This window comes from Festucalex cinctus, chromosome 7, assembly GCF_051991245.1.
Source record: "Festucalex cinctus isolate MCC-2025b chromosome 7, RoL_Fcin_1.0, whole genome shotgun sequence".
NCBI lineage: Eukaryota > Metazoa > Chordata > Actinopteri > Syngnathiformes > Syngnathidae > Festucalex > Festucalex cinctus.
Window position 1 is genome coordinate 5,177,776 of NC_135417.1, and position 20,628 is coordinate 5,198,403.

Consider the following 20,628-nt stretch of genomic DNA (forward strand, 5'->3'; position numbering starts at 1 on the left):
TGTGCATGGAAGTCAAGCGCAATTGTAGACTAGACTCGCGTTGGTAATCATCAACATTCCATTTGTGTACCTTGCAGTCTTTGGCATAATCGGGTGTCATAAACAGAGACGATTCAATGTCAGTGATCTTGGTTTTCATCTCATCCCCGTTTTTCTCAAATAAAGAAGTTCATGGAAAACTTGTTAGGAAAGCGTCCCAAGGTCGGGTCGTCAACATTGCCAATTATCATTACAGTGAGAGAATGTGCCATTTCATTTTCTCGTCCTTTTAAAATAGCTTACACGAGTTCTGTTCAATCTTTTTGAAATTGCTTGTACCCCTACTCTCTGAGTTTGTAACAATACCTGACTTCCATCCTTGCTGAAATGTGGCTGTTTCAAGGGCTAAGGCAAAAATGGAAAGATTGCCACTACAGGGCTCAAGTGGATGGAGTGATCAGGTGCTCTTTGATCCTTGAGGAAAAAATATCAGATGAAGAAGAGAATCTAAGGCACTCAGGCATAATACATGAGGATAAAGTAAAAAGCCTTGTTATGTACCGAGGTGCATCAGGTTCATACTTGCCCTCGATGGCAGACCACACCCTCTACTCAATCTCCCAGGTCAAGCTGGTCACCACACAGGAAGCAGAGAGAATTTTGTTGGATCCAGTTGCAGAATACTCGTCTACCGTGTGGAACAAGATGTCAGAACCAATGTCCTGATGTGCCAAGGTTCTTGTGATCAGTCCACACCAAATATTGTTGCTCGGTCCCCTCAAGCCAGTGACACAACTCCTCCAACATCAACTTGACGGCCAGCAGAGCTCCAAAGTTGTATTTCTCTCTCTTTCAGCTGCTTGTGAGACTGCAAAACTGGCCTCGACGCCCCGATTTCCACTCTCAGGGGTTGATCAAACACATAGGAAAATGAGAGGAAGAGGGTAGCGGTTCTTTATGGAGATGTCATTAAAAAAAAAAAAAAAAAAAAAAAAAAAAAAAAAAAAAAAAAAGTCAGTAGCCTGAGTCTTCTTGGCCACAAAAAAAGCTTTGCCACTGCAGGAGAGGAAGATGGCAGAGGATGCCTGTTGCCAAAGTCACTCATTAATGTCATTTTTCATGGCCTCTCTTTCAAGGGTGGATTAGGAGTTACAGCTTTGTGGTCAGTATTTGGTGTCAGTACGGAGAAAATGAATTAGATCTTAACTAGTGCTGCCAAAGTTAAAGCGTTAACTAATTAGTCAATCACAAAAAATTATCGCATTAATCATGTATTAACGCATATTAATCACACTATTAATTTTGACTGGAAATGATCCTTTAGCTTGACACAAGATGGCTACGTTAAAGGTAGTACACGTTGTGTTTAAACAATAAACATAACATGCCTTAAAGTGAAGCATTTCATAAATTCTTGCGTGTGACATTCAGAATATTTGCTCGTGTCAAAGTCAACCGATTGGGGTCATATTTTTTCCACTTTATATTATGCAAGTAATTAACTGATTAGAAAAAGAGGAGGATGAGACATCCTCTTAACATTAAATGCCGAAAAAAATTAACACATAAGAGGTGCATTTTAAATTTGGCGGTCAAAAAATGTTGATTAAAAAGCCCTTTTAATTAAGCGATTAATCGTGATTAATCAAAATTCTAAGATGTGATTAATCTGATTAAAAAATTTAATCGTTTGACAGCACTAATCTTAACTAAAGGCAGTTACAATTGGCATAATAATAATAATAATAATAATAATAATAATAATAATAATAATAATAATAATGATGATGATGATAAAAATAACGAATAATAATTATGGAAGCCCTCGTACAGAGAAATATGCTTCATAATTACTCCCTTGGAAATTGTGTCTGACTTCATAAATATAGCTGCATATATTTGAGGGCTCAGACAGCCCATAGTTCATCTTAAAATGTTACGACCCAAGTTGCATAGCAACTGGAATGATAGAAGAAAATGCACCAAGTTGCAGCGACAATACTGTGTAATAATAATAATTTTAAAAAAAAAGGCTACCAACAATTTTGCCTGTGCCGTGTGTACAAAGAACCTACTGTGAACACTAAACCTCATGTGAAACAAACAGCAGGCTCAGTGATGCTCTGACTAAATCCGGCACAGGATGACATAAACCTGTGCTGTGTACAAAGAAAGCTCAAGATTATCAAGGCATCCTGGAGCGAAATGTGCTGCAGGTCATGGCTCGTTCAACAGCATAAAGTTGTGATGATTAGTTTGAGCAAGTCCTTACAGTGCATGCAGAATAACACGCTCTTCAAAACCGGAAAAGTCGGAGATGCATTTCAGCAGCACAGGAGATTGTGTGCATGGAGTCCTTTGAGTTGGTGAATCGAGGCAAAATTGTGGCAATGCGTCATTGTCCAAACTGTAATTATGGACCCATCTGTAGTTTACCCTTCCTCTAGTTAAATACAGGAACCTGAAGCAAACAAAATGTCTTAATATGACAAAGTGCAGTTCTGCAAACCTCAAAATTTATTGCTAAATAAATACATCTCAGGCAGAGGTAACTGCTTGACTCAAGGCTACATTTACTTTTTTTTTTTTAATTTTCTACCCACGCACACATCAACTAAAAACCAATTTACCACAGGGGGGAAAAAGTAGTATGTTTAATAAGTTTCCTACAATGATGGGAGTAATGATGAAGGCAAAGTAAAGTCATTGTCAATGAACTAAAAACGTATTGATGAACGTTTGCTTACCAAGTGTCAGAGGATGTAATTAAAAATGCTTAATAAAAAAAAAAAAGTTAATTAAAATCACAGCAAGACGCACCTCAACGCGTCTTGTTAGTGAAGCTAAACTTGTAGAGGCGTCATCAGCCGACAAGCTCATTAAAGATGCACAGCAGAAAGCAGACTCAAGTCAAAACGGTGCAACTGAACACACGTGATAGGCTTTGCTCCAGCATTGAGTGAAGCAGCCAGCTGCCGTATTTACTTTTGCTTGGCTTTATTATGCAGGTACATGCGACTCCCCTGTGATTAATTCAATAGAGTACATTAAAAGCCACACGCATGATGAAACTTTCTATGAGTGAGGCAAACTACTTACATCTGTATATTTGTGTGAATGTGCTTCTTTGTGTTGGCAACATTGAAAGGGTTCGTTTTGTTGTCGTTTTTTTTTCTTTATTTGACTTTCAAAGTCAGTCCAGGCTACACATTTATCAGCATACCGTTTGGTCATTAAAAAACACATAAATATTGATTTATCGCAGCTATGAAAGACTCATGAAAGATGAGAGGATACTGTAGGTTTTGATGATAATTCGGAACATTGCCTAAAAGAAAATCAATGTCTTAAAAACCTATTCAGAAGCAACCATTTCCATTTTCCTGCATGATGATAAAAGTAGCGTACCATACTGAGTAAACATTACAGTATAATCCATTTTTATAATCCATTACAGGATAAAACCAGAAATGAATGGTCTTAGAGTGTCACATTTATTGTATCCTAACCCGGATTAAAAACATGTAGCTCTGATGTTTGTTCTTGTGCCAACATTTGCACCCTTGAGTGTTTCTGTTTAACATTCTCATATGAGTAATTAGCATGGACAGATGTAAAGCAATTGCTCAAAATCAGCATCTACTGTACTAATGGCTTAATGGTTTAATAGACCAGCACACACCGAGAAATATCATCCATCCGCAGAGCACATTTAGCCGGCTAACTAAATAAACAACCTTCTGTTCTCGTGAGCTGATTAGGAAAACAGATAAAGAGTGAGGAGTTTTTTCTCCCCCTTTGCGGAAACTGCAACGCGGCAAGAATAATCCACTCAACCGAGAAATGTGTAGCACACTAAGAAGAAATGTGGCATTGTGTGAGTAATAGCATTTTGCACAAAAGTCATCTTTTTTTTTAGTTTAGCGCTTTCACAACAGCTGCAAGGTAGCAAACTATTAACAATAATGCAATCAAACAAACGGCACAACATATTTTTAAAAACTTTAAGGGCAGTGATGGACTATGACTGCCGAATGTTTTGGTGCAGTTTGTGATTCAAGTGTGAAAGGAGAAATAGATTTTCGTATCTCACAGTGAGAGTTCATTTGCAGTTGGGCCAAGTGATGCAATGAGCGCCGCAGATTAATAAAAAACTAATTAATTTAAAAAAAAAAGAAAAAAAAGAAGAGGGGGGTGGGGTCATAACTCGATTTATGACCACAGGTTATGAATGGCATGAAATGATCTACTTTGCATTTTATGGCCTAAGAATACAGTGTTCTAGGCACAAGAAGGCTAGCTCTCTTACCGTGATACTACTTAACATTTTTTATACAATTGTTTACTGCCCTGTGTAACCATTTTTTGTTGGTGGGGGAACTCGAATCTGCTGGTCTCCACTTGTTGTGAAATGATTGACAGGGGAGTTGAATGTTGTTGACTCGTTTACTTCCTCAACAAACACATGACATGCGCTGGTTAGTTCCACAGAACCTTATTGGCATAAAAAGAAATAGCGTGTTAAGTTTTGGCTAATTAGCTACTAGCACTCCCAACTCACCTGGATAATGACGGAGATGAACTGGCGGCACCGCCAACTTATTTTTCTTCTCCTTCTTTGGTGTGTAATGGCGGTTGGCGTCCATTGTGATGCATCACCGCCACCTGTTGGTTCTTTTGCTCCCTACACCAACTGTTTCCAACCCCGTCTGTGTCAGCATCTATCTAACGCCACCTCCCATTTGTTTCCAGGTTTTCCTTTATGTGGAGATACTTTGTAGCACTTTTATTTTTTTCTGCTCTGTTTAATTGTTGGGTAAAATGGATGATTTCAGCAATAAAATACAGAAAGTTTACCATCACAACTTTTACATTGTTACTTTATCGAGGGTCTTTGCACTTTCCTGTTTGTTCTTGTTAGGTTGCTTTTGCTGCACCATTTTTGCTGCCCAAGACCATAGCAGTCTTTTCATCAAATTCAATCAATATAGATGTACGGTACCACAACCTCCTCAAACTCATGATGCAAGCATCTCTTCTTAGCCCGTCATCTTTAAGCTTGTCCAGACTCGCATCTGATGACACTCCATATATAAGTATCACTTCCTTTGCTGCTTGGTTATTAAACTTTCTTGTAACATTAATTATGCTACATGTGCATATTTTCTCAAGCGTCATATCATGATATATTTCCACAGCCATTGATTCATAAGTGACTGTGGAAATTTGCATGTTTTCATCAGGCAGTTCGCTTCATAAGTCATTGGAATGGCAGCCAACAAGTTTCAGTCCCATCACCTTGCTTAATGCATATTTGTGATTCATCACTGAATATCACTCTCATCCAGACCATGATTGATTTTCTTGAGCCTACTTGCAGCCTTACTTTTTTCCCCGATGTAAATCCCATTTCCTTTTGGTGGTTTATTACAGTTCGGTCACAAATGTTGATTCCCATTTCTTCCCTTTTGTATGTCATTTGTTATGTTTTGCATTTTCTATTTTCAAGACATATTGCTTTTTCTATTGTGCCATAATAAGGTCTTCTTGGTACAGCAAGACATTTCACTTTCTTTAGATGGAACCCTGGGGCAGCAGCAGTTACAATGACAACAGCAGAGGCCCCACAATTGAACCCTGTGGAACACCATATGTTCCGTTATACCAGTGTTTTTCAACCCTGGTCCTCAGGGCACACTATCCAGCCTGTTTTCCATGTCTCTCTATTTGCAACACAGGTGATTCCAATGACAGCTCATTAGCAAGCTCTGGAGAAGCCTGATAACGATCCTCACCTGTGTTGGAATCGGGAGACATGGAAAACAAGCTGGATAGTGTGCCCCGAGGACCAGGGTTGGGAAACACTGCGTTATACATGCATGGGAATTCACACTGCATATATTCGTCCAACCACTTTCATGTTTTTTTCCCCTCTTCAACATACAGTAGTTTAACATAGTATCATGAAACATTTGAGTTTGCCATGTGTCTTGACCTCCACCGAACCACTGAGACTGAATCACCAAACCCGATCGAACCTATAGGTTAGGAAACACTGGTCTAAGATTTTACAAACTGCTGACTGCGAACCAACACACTTTTGCAACATTCTGTGACGTTTCACGCTTTGAAAATTTTGACCTAGTTCAACAAGTGGAAGACAATGGGAGGCAAATTGAGCTGTAAAAATCTGTGCGCATCAATAAAAAAGGATTACACAAACAATATGTAAAACGTTTAAATTTATTCTGACAGGAACAGTAGCCAAAGTAAAGAACAGTGACCCAAACACAATGAAAAATATTTGACTAGTTTCTCTGGGCAGCAGAGCTTGACAGACTCAAATGGCATAAACGTTCTGTCTGAACCAAAAACCATGCAATTATTGCTCTACAGAAAAGGAAGAAAAAATATTTAAAAGTCCAGTATGGGCGCAACTAATTAATTTAAAAAGGCTCTTATGTGCACACCTGAAGTCCAACCTCACACAAAAGCTCAGTCATACTAATGACTTTTTATTGAAAATGCACCGAATCCGCGGAATTGGGTTTTTAAAAAAATAGCTTTGTATTCATCCTCCTGACAGTGAAAGTCCATCACCATGTACAGTAGTTATATAACCAAGAGGATCATTTAGCTGACCTCACCTTTTCGACTCAGCCATAATAAGACATCAAAAACCATCCACCCCCAATACCCTCATTTTAGGCACAGTAAACACAGCTGAAGCATCATTACATGCCTGAGAACCTCATCAGCTTTCCTGTTTGTCTTTGACCAAAAGGACCGTGTGCTGCCCTCCACTGGATACCATCAGTACTGCGCAGTTTTCCAGCTGCTTGCCAGTCATTTTCACAGGGCTCCACTTGTCATCCTCACCTGTGCTAAGTTGGTTGTTCATGCCCAGTCCCCAAGCGTATGCATACCCTAGAAGAGGCATGAACAACATTTCAAAGCAAATACAACTAAGGTTGTTTAAATTTCACTTGAAGAGTAGGGTGGCGTCTTGGCATTTATCTGGCACCACTTCTCACCTTCCCTGGTGACAGCAAAGCTGACGGTGTCTCCACATGTCACTGCGCAGGCTGGTTCGATCCCGCTGACGGCCGTGGGCTCACTTTTGTCTTCAGCATTTTCACCAAGGCCAAGGCGCCCATATTCTTTTCTGCCCAGGCTGTACACATTTCCTGAAACAGGATTCAGAGTCAGCACTGCACCAAAAACAAACAAACAAACAAACTACTAAAATAATCCTTCAGTTTACCGTCAGAGGTGAGGCAGACCGTGTGATGTTGTCCTCCAGAGAAGTCAACCCACTTCGAAGTGGTTTTGAAGGAGGTCGGTTTCATAGGGGCAAAATGCATGTTTGTGCTTTTGGTGCCTGGATGTGTGAATAAAATACAAGTGTGTGGATTAGTCACATCACCAATCACTTTTGTTTTTTCTTTCTTGTCCCAATGGCAAGGATGCAGAATTTTGTACACTGTAGTTAAAAAAAAAGAAAAAAAAAAAGAGTGGAGTAATATTTATTTGAGGGAAAAAAGAAAAAAAAACTAGCAAGACTGACTAGTCTATTTAAACAAAAACAAACAATACAAAACAAACAAACAAAAAAGCTATGTCAGCGTTGAGGAATGAACTCATGCCCTTCAGTTTGGGAGACAGACACGCTACCACCTGAGCCATGCCACACCTGCTGTTTGTCATTGTACTGCATTGCTGGTGTGTCCAAACTGAGTCTCTTGGAGGTACACAGGATTCCACCTGACTCCAGCAAAATACTATCACATAGAAGGAGCGGCACGGCTCAAGTGGTAGAGTGACACTCACCCAAGCTGAAGGTCATGGGTTTGTTCCTCAATGCTTACAGAGCTCTTCTTTTTTTTTAAATAAACTTGTAAAATGTACTCAAAACTCTCCTTGTAAAAGTTACAGACTTAAAATTTCTGAATGAAAAAACTCGATGAAAAACCACAACCAAAAACTGAGTTTGGAGCCGGATTATTTTTGGACCACTTAGCAGGTCCCAAACACTGAAATGTCTGAAAGATTATATACTAGGTTCCAGCTATCCAGGTTAGCATATCATAACAACATCAAGTGATAGAATGATTTTCACAAGGTTGCTTTCACAAAACATGTTTTTTTCTGTTAGCATTGGTGTACTAGCCAACTGCATCAAGCTGCTGTTCTGTTCATTGTCGAACTGTTTCCCTTTCAGGCAACAAGCTTGTACAAGTGTTTTATGCCAAATAGGTAAATTCAGTAATAATCTTGACGTCTGATAAAGTCTTTAGCTCAGATCAGCAAGTGCAAACTTATATCCGTTAGAGGAGCAATGCCACATACAAAATGGCAGGATACTTACCCAACTGGTGATAGTTGGAGAGGCCGAATCCAAACACGTGTCCGTCTTTGGACACGGCAAATGTGACGTACGACCCACAGAAGGCGTCTATGAAGTGAACTTTGGTTTTGGTTCTGACCATCTGGGGAATCAACAGACGATCTACGATCACAGGAACAGGAAGTGAACTCGTACATGGGACATAGGTGACCAATACTACAGCAACCGTGAAGTTTCGCGACTCACCGAGGCCTTTCCTGCCGCCCCGATATGAGAATTGCTCAGGCACCCTTCCTAGCTGCCCCTGTTCAGCATTGCCTGACGTGTAAAGATTGCCCTCCATGGTCAACATTACAAGATGGTCGGCACCTGTTAAAACATTACGTCAGCAGCAACAACAACAAAGGCAAGGCTATCCCCCACCGAAAGGATGTGATGGTTACATGACCCATTACTACCTGAGGCAACTTTGACGACCGTTTCTGTCAAGGGAACTTTTGTTGGAACATCAGTTGCTTTAAAAGCATCCAGGAGACCTATAGCGCCGCTACTATCCTGTGGGGAAAGTAGCAATATTAATGAGCTGAAATCACCCATACACACTGCACAGGAAGATATGGCAGCATGCCAGTGGATTTTATGCTGACAAAACATACATACATCAAAGAATGTGATTCACGTTTAGATACAGTATGTACACATGTGGATCAACCAATCCAACCGGACATACTAATGCTGATTGAACAGTTGCTATGCAGTGTACTTCAAGCAGTAAGTGAGCTTCCTTCAGGGAAATCCGCTCCAGTCTTAATAAAGGGAGTTGGAATGCTGGCGGTAGGCAGAGATAATAGAGATGTAATTACCAGTGAGCCACTGAGTACGGTATTAATGAAAATGCGTGACTACCAAAAAAAAAAAGAAAAAAAAAGTGACAAACATGACATCCAGAGGGATGAAAACAACCCAATGAGATTAAACTAGGGTTAAATCTCTACTTTGACTTGATGAATTTCGTCTCCCGGTCTTCAAATACTTTAATTGCGACAAGTGTTAAATAAGCTCAGAGGGGATGAGCAAGTGCAGCATGTGATTGGTGTGTTTGTGTGTGGCTGTGGTGTTCGCTGGGGGGGCTTTTCAATTGGTGGGGAGTCAACTAAGTGGTTGCAAAAGGGGAAAGACAAGCTAACAACGGTAAAACTTGGCTCAGGAGACTCAAAGACAACAAAACTGTCCGGACAGATGGAAGTGGAAGTGTTGGGCTCAAATTGCGCTCAAATAAATCTTTGCTTGCAAGCAACATGCAGGAATGTGACAACAGATTTTTTTCCCAATAATTATTCTAAGATGGATCAAGGGGTAAAGCTCAATGCAGATCAATTAGTATAAATGATACTATATGGGGTAAATGCCACGGAAGAGACGGGACGTGATTTTGCACATCAGTGTATTTCTGGTCCGGGTTGCGAACGCGCAACCCAGGGGAACAAAGTCGGAAGCACAAGTATTTTTGACGCAGCCCACACGTCGCAAACCGAACCGGAAACAAACTGTTGTGCAAAAAACAGTCCCGCCTCTTCTGTGGCATATACCCCATTATATATAAGATCTGGAATATGAATTAAGCAGCAAAATCCAACCCCCACCCATCTCAGGTGGTGGCCATTTCGCCACTTGTCAACTGAAAATGACATCACAGTTGCTCAAGGATCCGATAATGACCACCTAGTCTCACCTCTTTTCTGAGTGTGTTCATGTGACATTCGCACAAGAAAATATTACTTCTGTGTACGGTAGTTACTAGTTATTGCATGTTTTTTTAGTATGAATTCTAAATTGATTTTTGACATTTGACATTTTGGGCTACATATCTTGTTCAAGCTGTGCCTTATGGAACAATTTAACTTGACACACCAAAAATTTGCACAGTTTTATAATCTGAGGTGTAACAAGCAAAAAATATTAACATGTTCCTTTTTCAAGCTATTTGTTTACAATTTTAACCAATCTTGGCGGGTTAGGAGCAAAAATAAAGACAACTGACCCTGAAGTTGCCCCACACATATACGTCTCCTTCCTCTGTTAGTGCGGCCGTGTGGCTGTCTCCTGCTGACACCTGGATCACTTTCTCATTGAGTATCACCTTCTCCGGAGTCATCTCCGACCCCTCTATCATCGTGTCCCGACCAAGGGCCTTTTCGTCATTGCAGCCAAACGTGTAAACCTAAGGAAAAATTATTTGCTCATGTTTAAAGTGTTCCTTTAGATTTCAATTCTTTTTAAACAAGTCAAATGCATCCTTGGAACCCTATTATTTTGTTATTTTATTAACCCTAAGTAACTTTATTAGTATTACTTACCACACCGGTGATGCTGAGGCACACAGTGTGCATGCCCCCAGCCACCACCTGCACCATTTTCTCCGGTAGGGACAACAGAGCGGGCTTCGTCCTGTCCATGATGTGCTCTCCTAAACCCAGCTGTCCGAACTCACCCTGGCCCAGAACAAGAACGTTACCCGGCTGCGTACCATGACTCCTGTGGTAAACTGGCACAGATTCAAAGACCAATGAGTTGACAACATCAATTTCAAGTCAAGTTGCAATCCACTTTTATCGACGTAAAACCCATAAAGTAAGCGTCCTGTTCAAAAACAGCTTCTGAAAATATATTGGGGTTTCCTCCACTTATACTTTATAAATCTGGCTAGGCTTATGCATCACGCTTGTTCTCTTTTGTCATGCACTAATATCTGCATTTGCCTGAGTTTGACCTATTGACAAAAGCATCTCGCTAGCCTTGATGACCGCCATTCAAAGATTACCACCAGAAAAAAAAAAAAGAAAAAAAGAAACAGCACATTTTTTGCCAATTAATCTCTGTTGTGAAGTTACACAAATACTGAAGAATAAAGTAATGACCAAAAAAGTATTCGACCAAATAATGGAGTCTGATTCTGCATCAAATCATCAATATTCTCGTAATTACACTTCCTGTCCCTGACCTAACATGTCCTGTGAAGGAACACAGAGGAATATATGTACTGTTACAGCTAAGTGCTAAGTAATAATAAATAATGTGCCAAATAATGTTCTTTCAAAAAATACCGGAGCCTGACTTTGGATGCACATAAAATAATTTCACTGTATGGGATCCTCAGCTTAAATTTCCGGAGTATGCTGGTGACGTAAGTCAAATTTGTACCAAAGTTGGAATTTGACATAGTCTTAGACTACACGTATTAAAAAAAAATAATAATTTAAAAATAAATATAAATTAAAAAAAACTCAGCCATGAATATAAAATAATCAAATACATAAACAGGCAGTATGGTGCATGTGAGCGTGCCTTAGCCTGGTCGAGAACTAGTGCATTGAGTCACATTCAAATTGGTGGACCACACTTTGGGTACATGCAGAGTGCAGACCTACTAGTTGAGAATCAAATGAATAGTTATTTAATTCAAATAGAGTTAGTCTGATTGCTTTGAAAATGCTTTTACCTTTGACTTTCTTAGCACCGTTCACATGTAAGGCTGAAGCTGACTTCCGCTTTGGGCTCATCTTATTAGTGACTATGAAGGGAGCACTTGAATCCTATGGGGAAGACATGAAGAAACAATAAGGAACTTATTACACTGCTACAACTATTTCATTTAGTAAATGCAAAACGTGATTTCCTATATGACTGTACTTCAAATCATGGAACAGCATCTTTTCAGCAATGATTGAGATATCATCAAATGTGTTGCAGGCAATTATCCAATTTCAATGTCCAATGTCACCAGAAATGGTGACAAGCCCTGATCTGTAAATTGAGAAGTAGTTTGTTTAAATGCTGTATTTAAAAAGTGCCTTTTCCAGGGTGAAACTGGCAGACTGTGCCTTTAACTAAATTTGAATTTTAACTAAACTGAGCGCCAGCAAAATGTACTTGGTCATGTATAAATAACTTTTTAGGCAAATAACAGAGTTAACTACAAAACAAAGGGCTGTCTGACACATCTGCAAGATCAAGAAGTCCTCGATTTCCAGGATGGAGTTGTCAAGTTTTGTGTCTCAGCTCTGGCATGCCAGATTGCCAGTATTGGAATCAGACAGTTTGTTGAATCCTGGAATGCTCGCAGAGTGCCAGGTAGTTGCATTTATATGCTCGTTATATTGGTTTATCGATGTTTAAACACAATTTGAAGTAAAAAAAAAAAAAAAAAAAAAAAAAAAAAAAAGTGACTAGCGACACAAACTGTGTGGAAGGTGTGTTTCGAAATCCCGAAGAATAGGCGCCAAGAGAGGCCTCGAAACAGACACTAGAGGGAAGCAAGCTTCCACTGCAGCAGCAACGTGTCGCAAAAGATGAACGGCTTCCGGGTCAAGGAGAAAACAGCTTGCGAAAAACGGTTTACGGCCACATTTCATTTCCCGATTTGTGCGTTTCCCGTTTTTCATTTCAACAAAAACGGGAGACGACTCGTTCCCCGTCATTTGTTCATATACATCAAAACAAAAAACGTAAATCGGTTTGTTTCCCTGTTTTCCGTGTCCTTGCTTCAGAAGGAAAAACGAATGGCCGAAAAGTACACGGACCATGGTGACATGGTAGAAAGAAAAAAAAAAACCCAACAACAACAATTTTGCGTTCCCTCCCAAAAACGTTTGCGTTACCTCGCAAAGCTTGCGAGATAACGAAAAGCTGTTGTTTTTTTTTCTTGTTTTTTCTACCATGTCACCTTAGGGGCTCCGTACAAAACTGAAGGGTTGCCGCCAAAATGTATTTTCAGCACAGATTCACTCACATGGTATGACCCAACCACTGCTAGCATTAGTTAGATAGCGGCTCTAGCGTGACATTCAGGAATGGTTGAGGCTGAAACACAGACGTTGACTGTTGTATTAGTGCTAAACAAGTAAATGCGACAGTTTGTGTTACGTTTACAAACCTGGGACTAGTTTACGTGTGGTCTGGAAGGACACGTAGAGCGCGGTGCGCAACCTGCTTCCGGTCTCAGGACAGTAGCTGGATGGCTTTTCTCGCGATAACTTCGGTCGCGACTTGGGCGCTTTGCCTCCTTAAAGGAACAGGAGAACAAAAATCTCCACAATTTAAATGATATTTATGGCTGATTTTCAAATAATCGATGCAAATGACACTCAGCATAATTTTCAAGACATCAACCGTCGGAATCTGAAATAAGTATATAATTGACCGGATTTATTTTTTTAGAGTACACTCAAATAAATGCTTCGTCAGATTTAAATAACACGGTTACGTCAACCGGACCCACATAACTATTTCATTTAAATTGGATTAATGTTGGGTGACCAAAATTTAGCTAATGTTCTTAATTTAATACTACATTATACAGTTGTGTTAAATTTACACAACGCTGTTATGTTGAATTTATTCAACATTATCATGTTGTATTTACTAAAAGTAATTGTATTGAATTTACCTGATATTGTTAAATAAAAATTATCAATCCTCATGATGTTGAATTTACTTAACACCTATGTAGAATTTATTTAACACTTTTTCTTGATTTAGTAAAATGCTAGTACTTTTCCAACTATGAAAGCAAACTCAAGACATATTTAAGTTTCACTTCACATTCACTTACTGATGGAGAAGCAGCAGTGGCAACTCAGTGCTCAGTATCTGAGCTCAGACACTTCATTATGGTCATGCCGGAATCCAGTATTGAACCCACAACCACTGGTTTGGGAGATGAACACGCTACCACTGATCATGCCGTCTTATTACAATCATATGTTAAATATACTTTACACCAATTTGTTTAGAGAGCAAGTGTGCCAAACACTGGCCTAAAATACTTCGTCTATGTACGTGTCTATGCTAGTTGCATATGCTAATGCATATTATAGTTAAATATCCATCCATCCATTTTCTTGACCGCTTATTCCTCACAAGGGTCGCGGGGGGTGCTGGCGCCTATCTCAGCTGGCCCTGGGCAAAAAAAAAAAAAAACCTTGTTGAGTAAGTTGGAATATTTAGACGTTATATTCATCTTGCGAGAGTAAGGTTAGGGTGGTCGTACCTCTGGAAAAACAGAGCCTGTCAAAATAACCGTAAAGTGAAAAAGAGCGGATCCGTGACTCGACACCAGGTGTCACTGAATCCCCCATGCCCCGCTTGACAGAAGAATTTACGCAGATTTGCCCTATGAACACTAACTGAAGTGATTTAATTGCTGAGCAAGTGATGAATCATTGCACAAAGGGTTCAAGCTGTAAGATTTTAATTAGATCCAGATGTCAATATGTACAATTAAAACAAAAACTAGTGTCAGTCCGTACATCTTCACATTCAATTAAAAATGAACTTGCTTTACAGAGAGGGTACATATTCATTCCCATTCTTGTAGTACTTAATTATAAACTAAGATTCTGTGCTTAAAAAATAGCAACCTATAACTTTATTTAAAATGTCTTTTCAAATGAAAGGAAGACAAGATATACAGAAGCATCAGTGAAACCTACAATCCACCTGTACACAGAATAGAGAACCCTGTAAGCTACTGGCCAGATGATACTACAAAATAAAACAGTTGCGGATAAAAAGTTCCAGCCAAAATGATCCCCTGTTGACCGTTCATACATTTTCTGATTTTTTTTTGTGATAAACCCCTGATCCACCACAGCAACTTGCATTGTATTGGTCGACAACACCAGCATGACCTTATATAAAATGGCTACAGATTGCATGTGTGATTAAAGAGTAGTACAAAACTCATAGAAAAGTATAAATGAAAGATTTTCCAGACCCAATGACACTGGGATCCTTGTTGGCTCATGCAGTAGATTTCAGAAATAGTTGATATGAATACCAATATCCTATTATTTTTCTAGGCATTGGGTACATTGGCACACAAATTCAAATTCTAAAGAGTCACGCTTATTAAATGGCCACCTCACAACACAACTTTAAATACAGGCAAGCCAAGGAAATCTCCAACACAAAAAGCCGTCACTACTTATGTGATCAAAATTATGATATAAAATATCTTGTGCATTACACATTTTGTAATTAGATCTTTCTGAGTTTCATTCTAAGATATTATAATAGCAATCTGTACAGTGAATATAAAAACACAATATCCCAGAGATGTCCAATCCTAAAACAGAATATCCCAGTCTTCATCCTCCAGTCCACGTGCACTATAGCCATTACTAACTGTGTGGAGTGCTGGAATTACCACTTTTGTTAACTATTATTACTTTATGTTCTCACATTATTAACAAGATGAATGAGTTAGCGTTGTCACACACAGTAAAGAAAAAGGCAACACAGAATGAGGCCGCATTAAAGGTATTAACTAGATCCAGGTCCCTGAGGACACCACATTACAGCAGAAGGGAGGGTTGAAGCCCTGCACTGTCGGTCCTTTGCAAATGTCTCCATTTGGTTGGCACGTGGTTCCCCCTGTTGTCTGGGATAAATACTGCATCTTCTCCCACCACCTGTTCGCTGAAAATAATTCCGTGAGGGCGATGGCGGGGAAGCGAGAAGCATTCTTGTTTCTAGTCAGTTCCAGGCTGTCCCTGATCAATTGTACAGTACATTCAGGAAATGAGAAAGGGCCGATCTGTCCGCATAGTCAGCAACTGCTTGCCACCGAGACTTTTAAGTGCTTCTTCCACCAGCTGAAGAGGGTAGGATGCTAAGGCCGGTGATACCTAAAAGGAAGCAGACATCATTCAGGTATAAACAGGTACAAAGATTGTATTTACATACCATTTCTTCTATTAAAGACCTTAATTCAGAAACTTGCTTCGAAACACATCATACATGTCTGAAGATAACTATGTAGCCATTATTTGTGGCGCTAAAGCGCTAAACTGTTTTTCACCATTTGTTGTCAATGTTTCCCTATTATCATTAAGACTGTTTTTGTGATGTATTGTGATTTGTGAACAGCTAAAAAAGAAACCAAACCAAAGTGAACACATCTGAATCACACATTTCGTTAGCGCTGCGTCACCGGCAAGCACGAAGGCACTTCAATCTATTTATAATTTATTCAATCTTAAAGTATCCTGCTTTTATATTCTTAGGTTTATTTACATTTTTAGTCCATACATTTTGTTATTTAAACGACACCTTTAATATTTTTTTTACAATGTTTTGACGTCAACAGTATTATTTTTTTCTTCATATAACTTTATTGAACAATTGTAAACGGACAATTTCCAGCCAATCCTGTAGCGTGACATCATCTGTAGGCGACTCCGATACAATCTGGCAGCCCGACCACATCTGGTACCAACACCGGCACAATTACAGCATGCAGTTAGCTAGCTAGCTAGCTAAGCTACACCCTAAAACCATCTTTTTAGATAGTCGACTGGTATGGCTGCTTTAGAGCATATTGCCGTCAGCCATGAGGGTGCGCACATCAGGGAAGAAAGGCGGAAGAGTCAGTGGAAAACAAACAAAATAAAAATCCAAAGGCACAACTTTAGAGTGCCTTGTGAGCTGTGAATGCGTGTTCATCATGGAAACAAAGTCAGAGAGAAGAGGGCTGGTTAAAAAAAAAAAAAAAGTTTTGCCGTAAAAATCAAAGTGACGACCTGGTACGGTATATTCCTCTAGTGACTAGAGGCTTATATATTTTTGGGGCACAAATATATTTGGGATGTGTTGTCATAAGAAAGATGCTTCGACCACGTAGCGCCTATTTTTCAGCAAGTCATAGTTTCACTCACGTAGCGGACACACCCACAGTGTTTGAGAGCAGAGACAAAAGCGTGATTTTTCATAAATTGAAGCCTCATTTTCTATACTTGCCCATTTTTTTAATCATTCAAATTTTACAGGGCGAACAACGAGTCAAATTTCGAAGACATTTTCACTTCATAGCGAGTTTAAAATGTATACCTTGTGTAGATTCTGCTCTCTTCGTGAACCTCCATTTCAGTACTTTTATAATCGTTGAGCTCTTTCCGGATGGCTGCCTAGAAGAAATAACAAGGACAATACATACTTGATCACATTGGACAGTAAGAGATTTATGCATTCACAGAGTTTTCTATAGCTGACAGACGTGTGTGTATACCTTATCAGCAGGTGTCAGCTTGGTCCACGGTTTGTCTGCCCTGCGGTCATAGTCTTGGGCATCTGTGACTTCCACATACTCGTGGAATCGTAAAATTTTTCTGGCCTGTAGTTCTGCAACTGTAGGCCTTTGACTCAGCTACAAGAAATATGATTGAGGAGAGTTCTAGTTCAATACACAGCGAATATACAATTGGACACATCATGTCAGTGAAATACATCAGGTGCTCACCTTTCTGGTCAGTCTTCGCTTAATCTCTCTAACCTCTGCTTGTCTGTCAGCTTGATTTTTGGCTGTAACAAGACAGGAAATAAAACAACAAAAGGGCTTAATTTAGACACTGTATTCAAGTCTGGCTTGACGTGCAGACAAAGGCGATGAAAAGCAGCTCACAAAATTAGACTGCATTCAGTTATTGAGGTTTCAAACCTTCTCCTCCACTGATATTGGATGTAAATTTGACTATTGTTTTAGGAGTATGCAGATGTTTTAAAAACAAAAAGTAGATAATAGACTTAAAATCTCAGCTAGGACAATGATTGGAAAAGTAGAGATTTTAGGTCGTACATGGAAACTAATTGAAATGGGAGTGACAGAATTTCACAAAAGAGCTTACCATATCAAATATCCAGCAGCAAGAGGTTAAAGAGGAAAATAGAAGTCGATAATACTCACGTTGAAGGATGTTTCTTTGCTCGAGTTCCTCAGCAGTGGGTCTCTGGCTAAGACGTCTGATGGGAAGAAAAGCAATGACGATCTATTTTTAAACCATTTCCGTGCTTGGTAAGCCATAAATACAACAGAAGATTTTCGAACGCAAACTCACCCTTGTCAATTAGAATTGCATAAAAGCAGCGTTATGATGTCACTTTTTACCTTGTAAGCGCAGTGCCGATCTGAGTGCGAATGGCCTCCCACTGCTCCCTGCTCTGCCAGGTGAGGCCAGCCTGTCCCGGCGGCTGGTCATCCCTCGCGCTCCTCTCCTGTGCAAATCTGTCCCTGTCGGGTGCAGAGGGACGGCTGCTCAGCTTTAGAGCCAGGGTGTCTTTCCTCTTCACTTTGCTGGCCAGGGCACCTGGATAACAGATGAGATATTCATTTGTAATATATGCTATGCTATATTTTTTCATAGAAATTGAAACATCTCATCTGGGATGGTTGTTTTATTGTAAATGGCATGTTTTAAGGTTTCTATGAATAAAATATCTTTCTTCCATCACTCTTGTTTTTATTGGATTGTTAAAAAATTGTTTTTTTTGGTCACCCTATACATAAGTTGCCATGAGAAATTAGCAGGTGGGCTGTTGTCCAATTTTACTTCATTAGTTCGAAAAATATTCATCCATGACAGATAATTGTGCATTGTGCATATATGAAAGAACCTATAGTATGAGGAAATTAAATGCTCTTCCACTAGATGGCAGAAGGTGGGGCCACATCAGAATCCCTCAGTAATGTGAAAATTTAGCAAAATAATGATACTCCGAGGTCTTACATTTAGCTAAATATTTTCACACGTCAGTACAGGACTCAAAATAAGCAGTTTTGCATCATAGTTTGCGAAGAAAAATTAGCATTTTTCGCGTCATAAAAAGACACTGAATAGCAAAACTGAGAATCAACTGCACTGGGCTGGACGCATGCAGCTTCTAGTGTGGCTAAAAACATGTTGCAGAGTCTATAAGAATAAGATAGAGAAGGAAGTCACGTTCTCACGAAAGTAGTAAGGAAAGTTGGAGAAGACATGCTAATAGCTAAGCTGTGTATACAATTTTGAACAGCAAAATAGCAGTCAAATTAATAAGTGTATTGACAGCCATTTTTTCTACACTGTGTAGTTGGATGTTGTTAAGCTTACTTTAGAAAACTGTGATTTGCAGCTATGCTAATAACATGTACACAAATACTTGTTTTAGTCATGATACGACGATGCTTACTCAGTGGCTCTTCCTCCTCATCTGATTCTTCCTCTTTAAAAGGCACAGGACCATCTGAGTCACTATCCTCTCTGTGAATGCCATGATCGTCATCGTCATCCTCCTCGTCCTCCTCCTCGTCATCTTCACTGTTTTCTCCACCAGGGAGACAAACTCCAGCATCCACAACCAAACCGCGGCGGCTCCGTGGCTCTAGTTTAGGCTGGGGTATCTCCCCGTTGTACTCCTCCTCGTCATCGTCTTCCTCCTCCTCTTCAGAGTAGTCATCTTCAGATCTAGTAGAAAAGAAAAGTGTCAGAGAACATACATTAAAAACAACGCTTCGTTTGTTTAACCAGTTTTCATACAAACAGCATTTACAATGTAAATACTCTCTAGCTGCTATTCAGGGAATCTGTTACTAAAAAGTCGAACTCACAGTTTTAGTGGCTGGATGCTGACAGGAAGGGGGCGACCTCGATCAGCTTGGTAGTCTGGAGGTGTTTCAAACAGCAATGTGTGAGCACGTTGTGACCCATCTGGGTTGGGTTGAATAGGGCCGGGACTGGACAGAGCTCGCTGGATCATGATGTGCAGTGGGACAGGAGTTGGGCGCTGGGGTGACTCAGTGACAGGACTCGGGGGATCAAACAAGATCGGTATAGGTTGGGGCAGCGGGTGCGGGTAAGAGTGCTGATGAGGAAGGTGGTGGGCGTGTAATTGCTGCCGGGGCGGAGAAGGAGGTATGTGCGACGGAAGCGGAGGGGACACGGGAGGCGGAGGCAGCTGAAAGCTCACAGAGCTGTGGTCCTCGAGAGACAACGGCGAGGGCATGAGGGGGTGGCTTGGAGCAGAGGAGTCGTCGGTGTTACGTTTGGTGACGGGGGTGGTTCTCTTTGGAGGCATCGGCGGGGAGGGCTTCGCCGGGACGAGACTGGCGCCCAGGGCAGCTTGAGCGATGTCACCTGCTCAAGACAGATGTGCAATTAATAACATTGAATCATAAAACAAAATATAAAACCTCTGCCGGGAAGTGAGCATCCCAGCTTTCGTTTTATGCATCTTCTAATGTGGAATGAAAGCACATGCTTCTTCAGCTGTAAACGTTAGAGACATCCAGTTTGACAGAATACAGATTAACAACTGGAATTGCATGTCTGACTGAGCATGAATGCATACAGAGAATGACATCACATAACCTGTGTCAACATGGCTGCACACATCGATCGAACACGCTAGTGTGCAACATGTGCCCCAGGTCACAGAGACGGAGAAGACGAAAAACAGCCTGCATGCTCAACACAGCCAAACTCAGTGTC

The 20,628-nt window shown here is 40.2% G+C and overlaps 2 protein-coding genes across 10 annotated transcripts in view; both read right to left on the reverse strand.

The window, feature by feature from the left end:
* Positions 1-6,201: 6,201 nt before the first annotated feature.
* Positions 6,202-13,388, reverse strand: rcc1 (regulator of chromosome condensation 1). Of its 2 annotated transcripts, XM_077527910.1 has the most exons (11): positions 13,260-13,355; positions 13,116-13,186; positions 11,826-11,919; positions 10,684-10,871; positions 10,368-10,547; positions 8,785-8,881; positions 8,573-8,695; positions 8,348-8,488; positions 7,244-7,360; positions 7,014-7,166; positions 6,202-6,906 (listed from the first exon to the last, which is right to left on the reverse strand). In XM_077527910.1, the coding sequence occupies exons 2-11, from the start codon at positions 13,140-13,142 to the stop codon at positions 6,734-6,736; spliced, it is 1,293 nt and encodes a 430-aa protein (XP_077384036.1). In that variant the 5' UTR covers positions 13,143-13,186; positions 13,260-13,355; the 3' UTR covers positions 6,202-6,733. The 2 variants fall into 2 exon arrangements, with proteins under 2 accessions (XP_077384036.1, XP_077384037.1); XM_077527911.1 differs by lacking the exon at positions 13,116-13,186 and having other exon boundaries at positions 13,260-13,388.
* Positions 13,389-14,559: 1,171 nt separating this feature from the next.
* Positions 14,560-20,628, reverse strand: part of phactr4b (phosphatase and actin regulator 4b) — a 28,673-nt gene continuing 22,604 nt past the window's right edge. For all 8 annotated transcript variants that reach the window (XM_077526509.1, XM_077526507.1, XM_077526510.1 and 5 more), the window contains 8 exons: positions 19,749-20,274; positions 19,331-19,605; positions 18,270-18,468; positions 18,069-18,124; positions 17,625-17,686; positions 17,394-17,531; positions 17,216-17,292; positions 14,560-16,014 (listed from right to left, as the gene is read on the reverse strand). In XM_077526509.1, the coding sequence (XP_077382635.1) occupies positions 15,999-16,014; positions 17,216-17,292; positions 17,394-17,531; positions 17,625-17,686; positions 18,069-18,124; positions 18,270-18,468; positions 19,331-19,605; positions 19,749-20,274 (1,349 nt within the window). In that variant the 3' untranslated portion in view covers positions 14,560-15,998. The remainder of the gene's footprint in view (positions 16,015-17,215; positions 17,293-17,393; positions 17,532-17,624; positions 17,687-18,068; positions 18,125-18,269; positions 18,469-19,330; positions 19,606-19,748; positions 20,275-20,628) is intronic.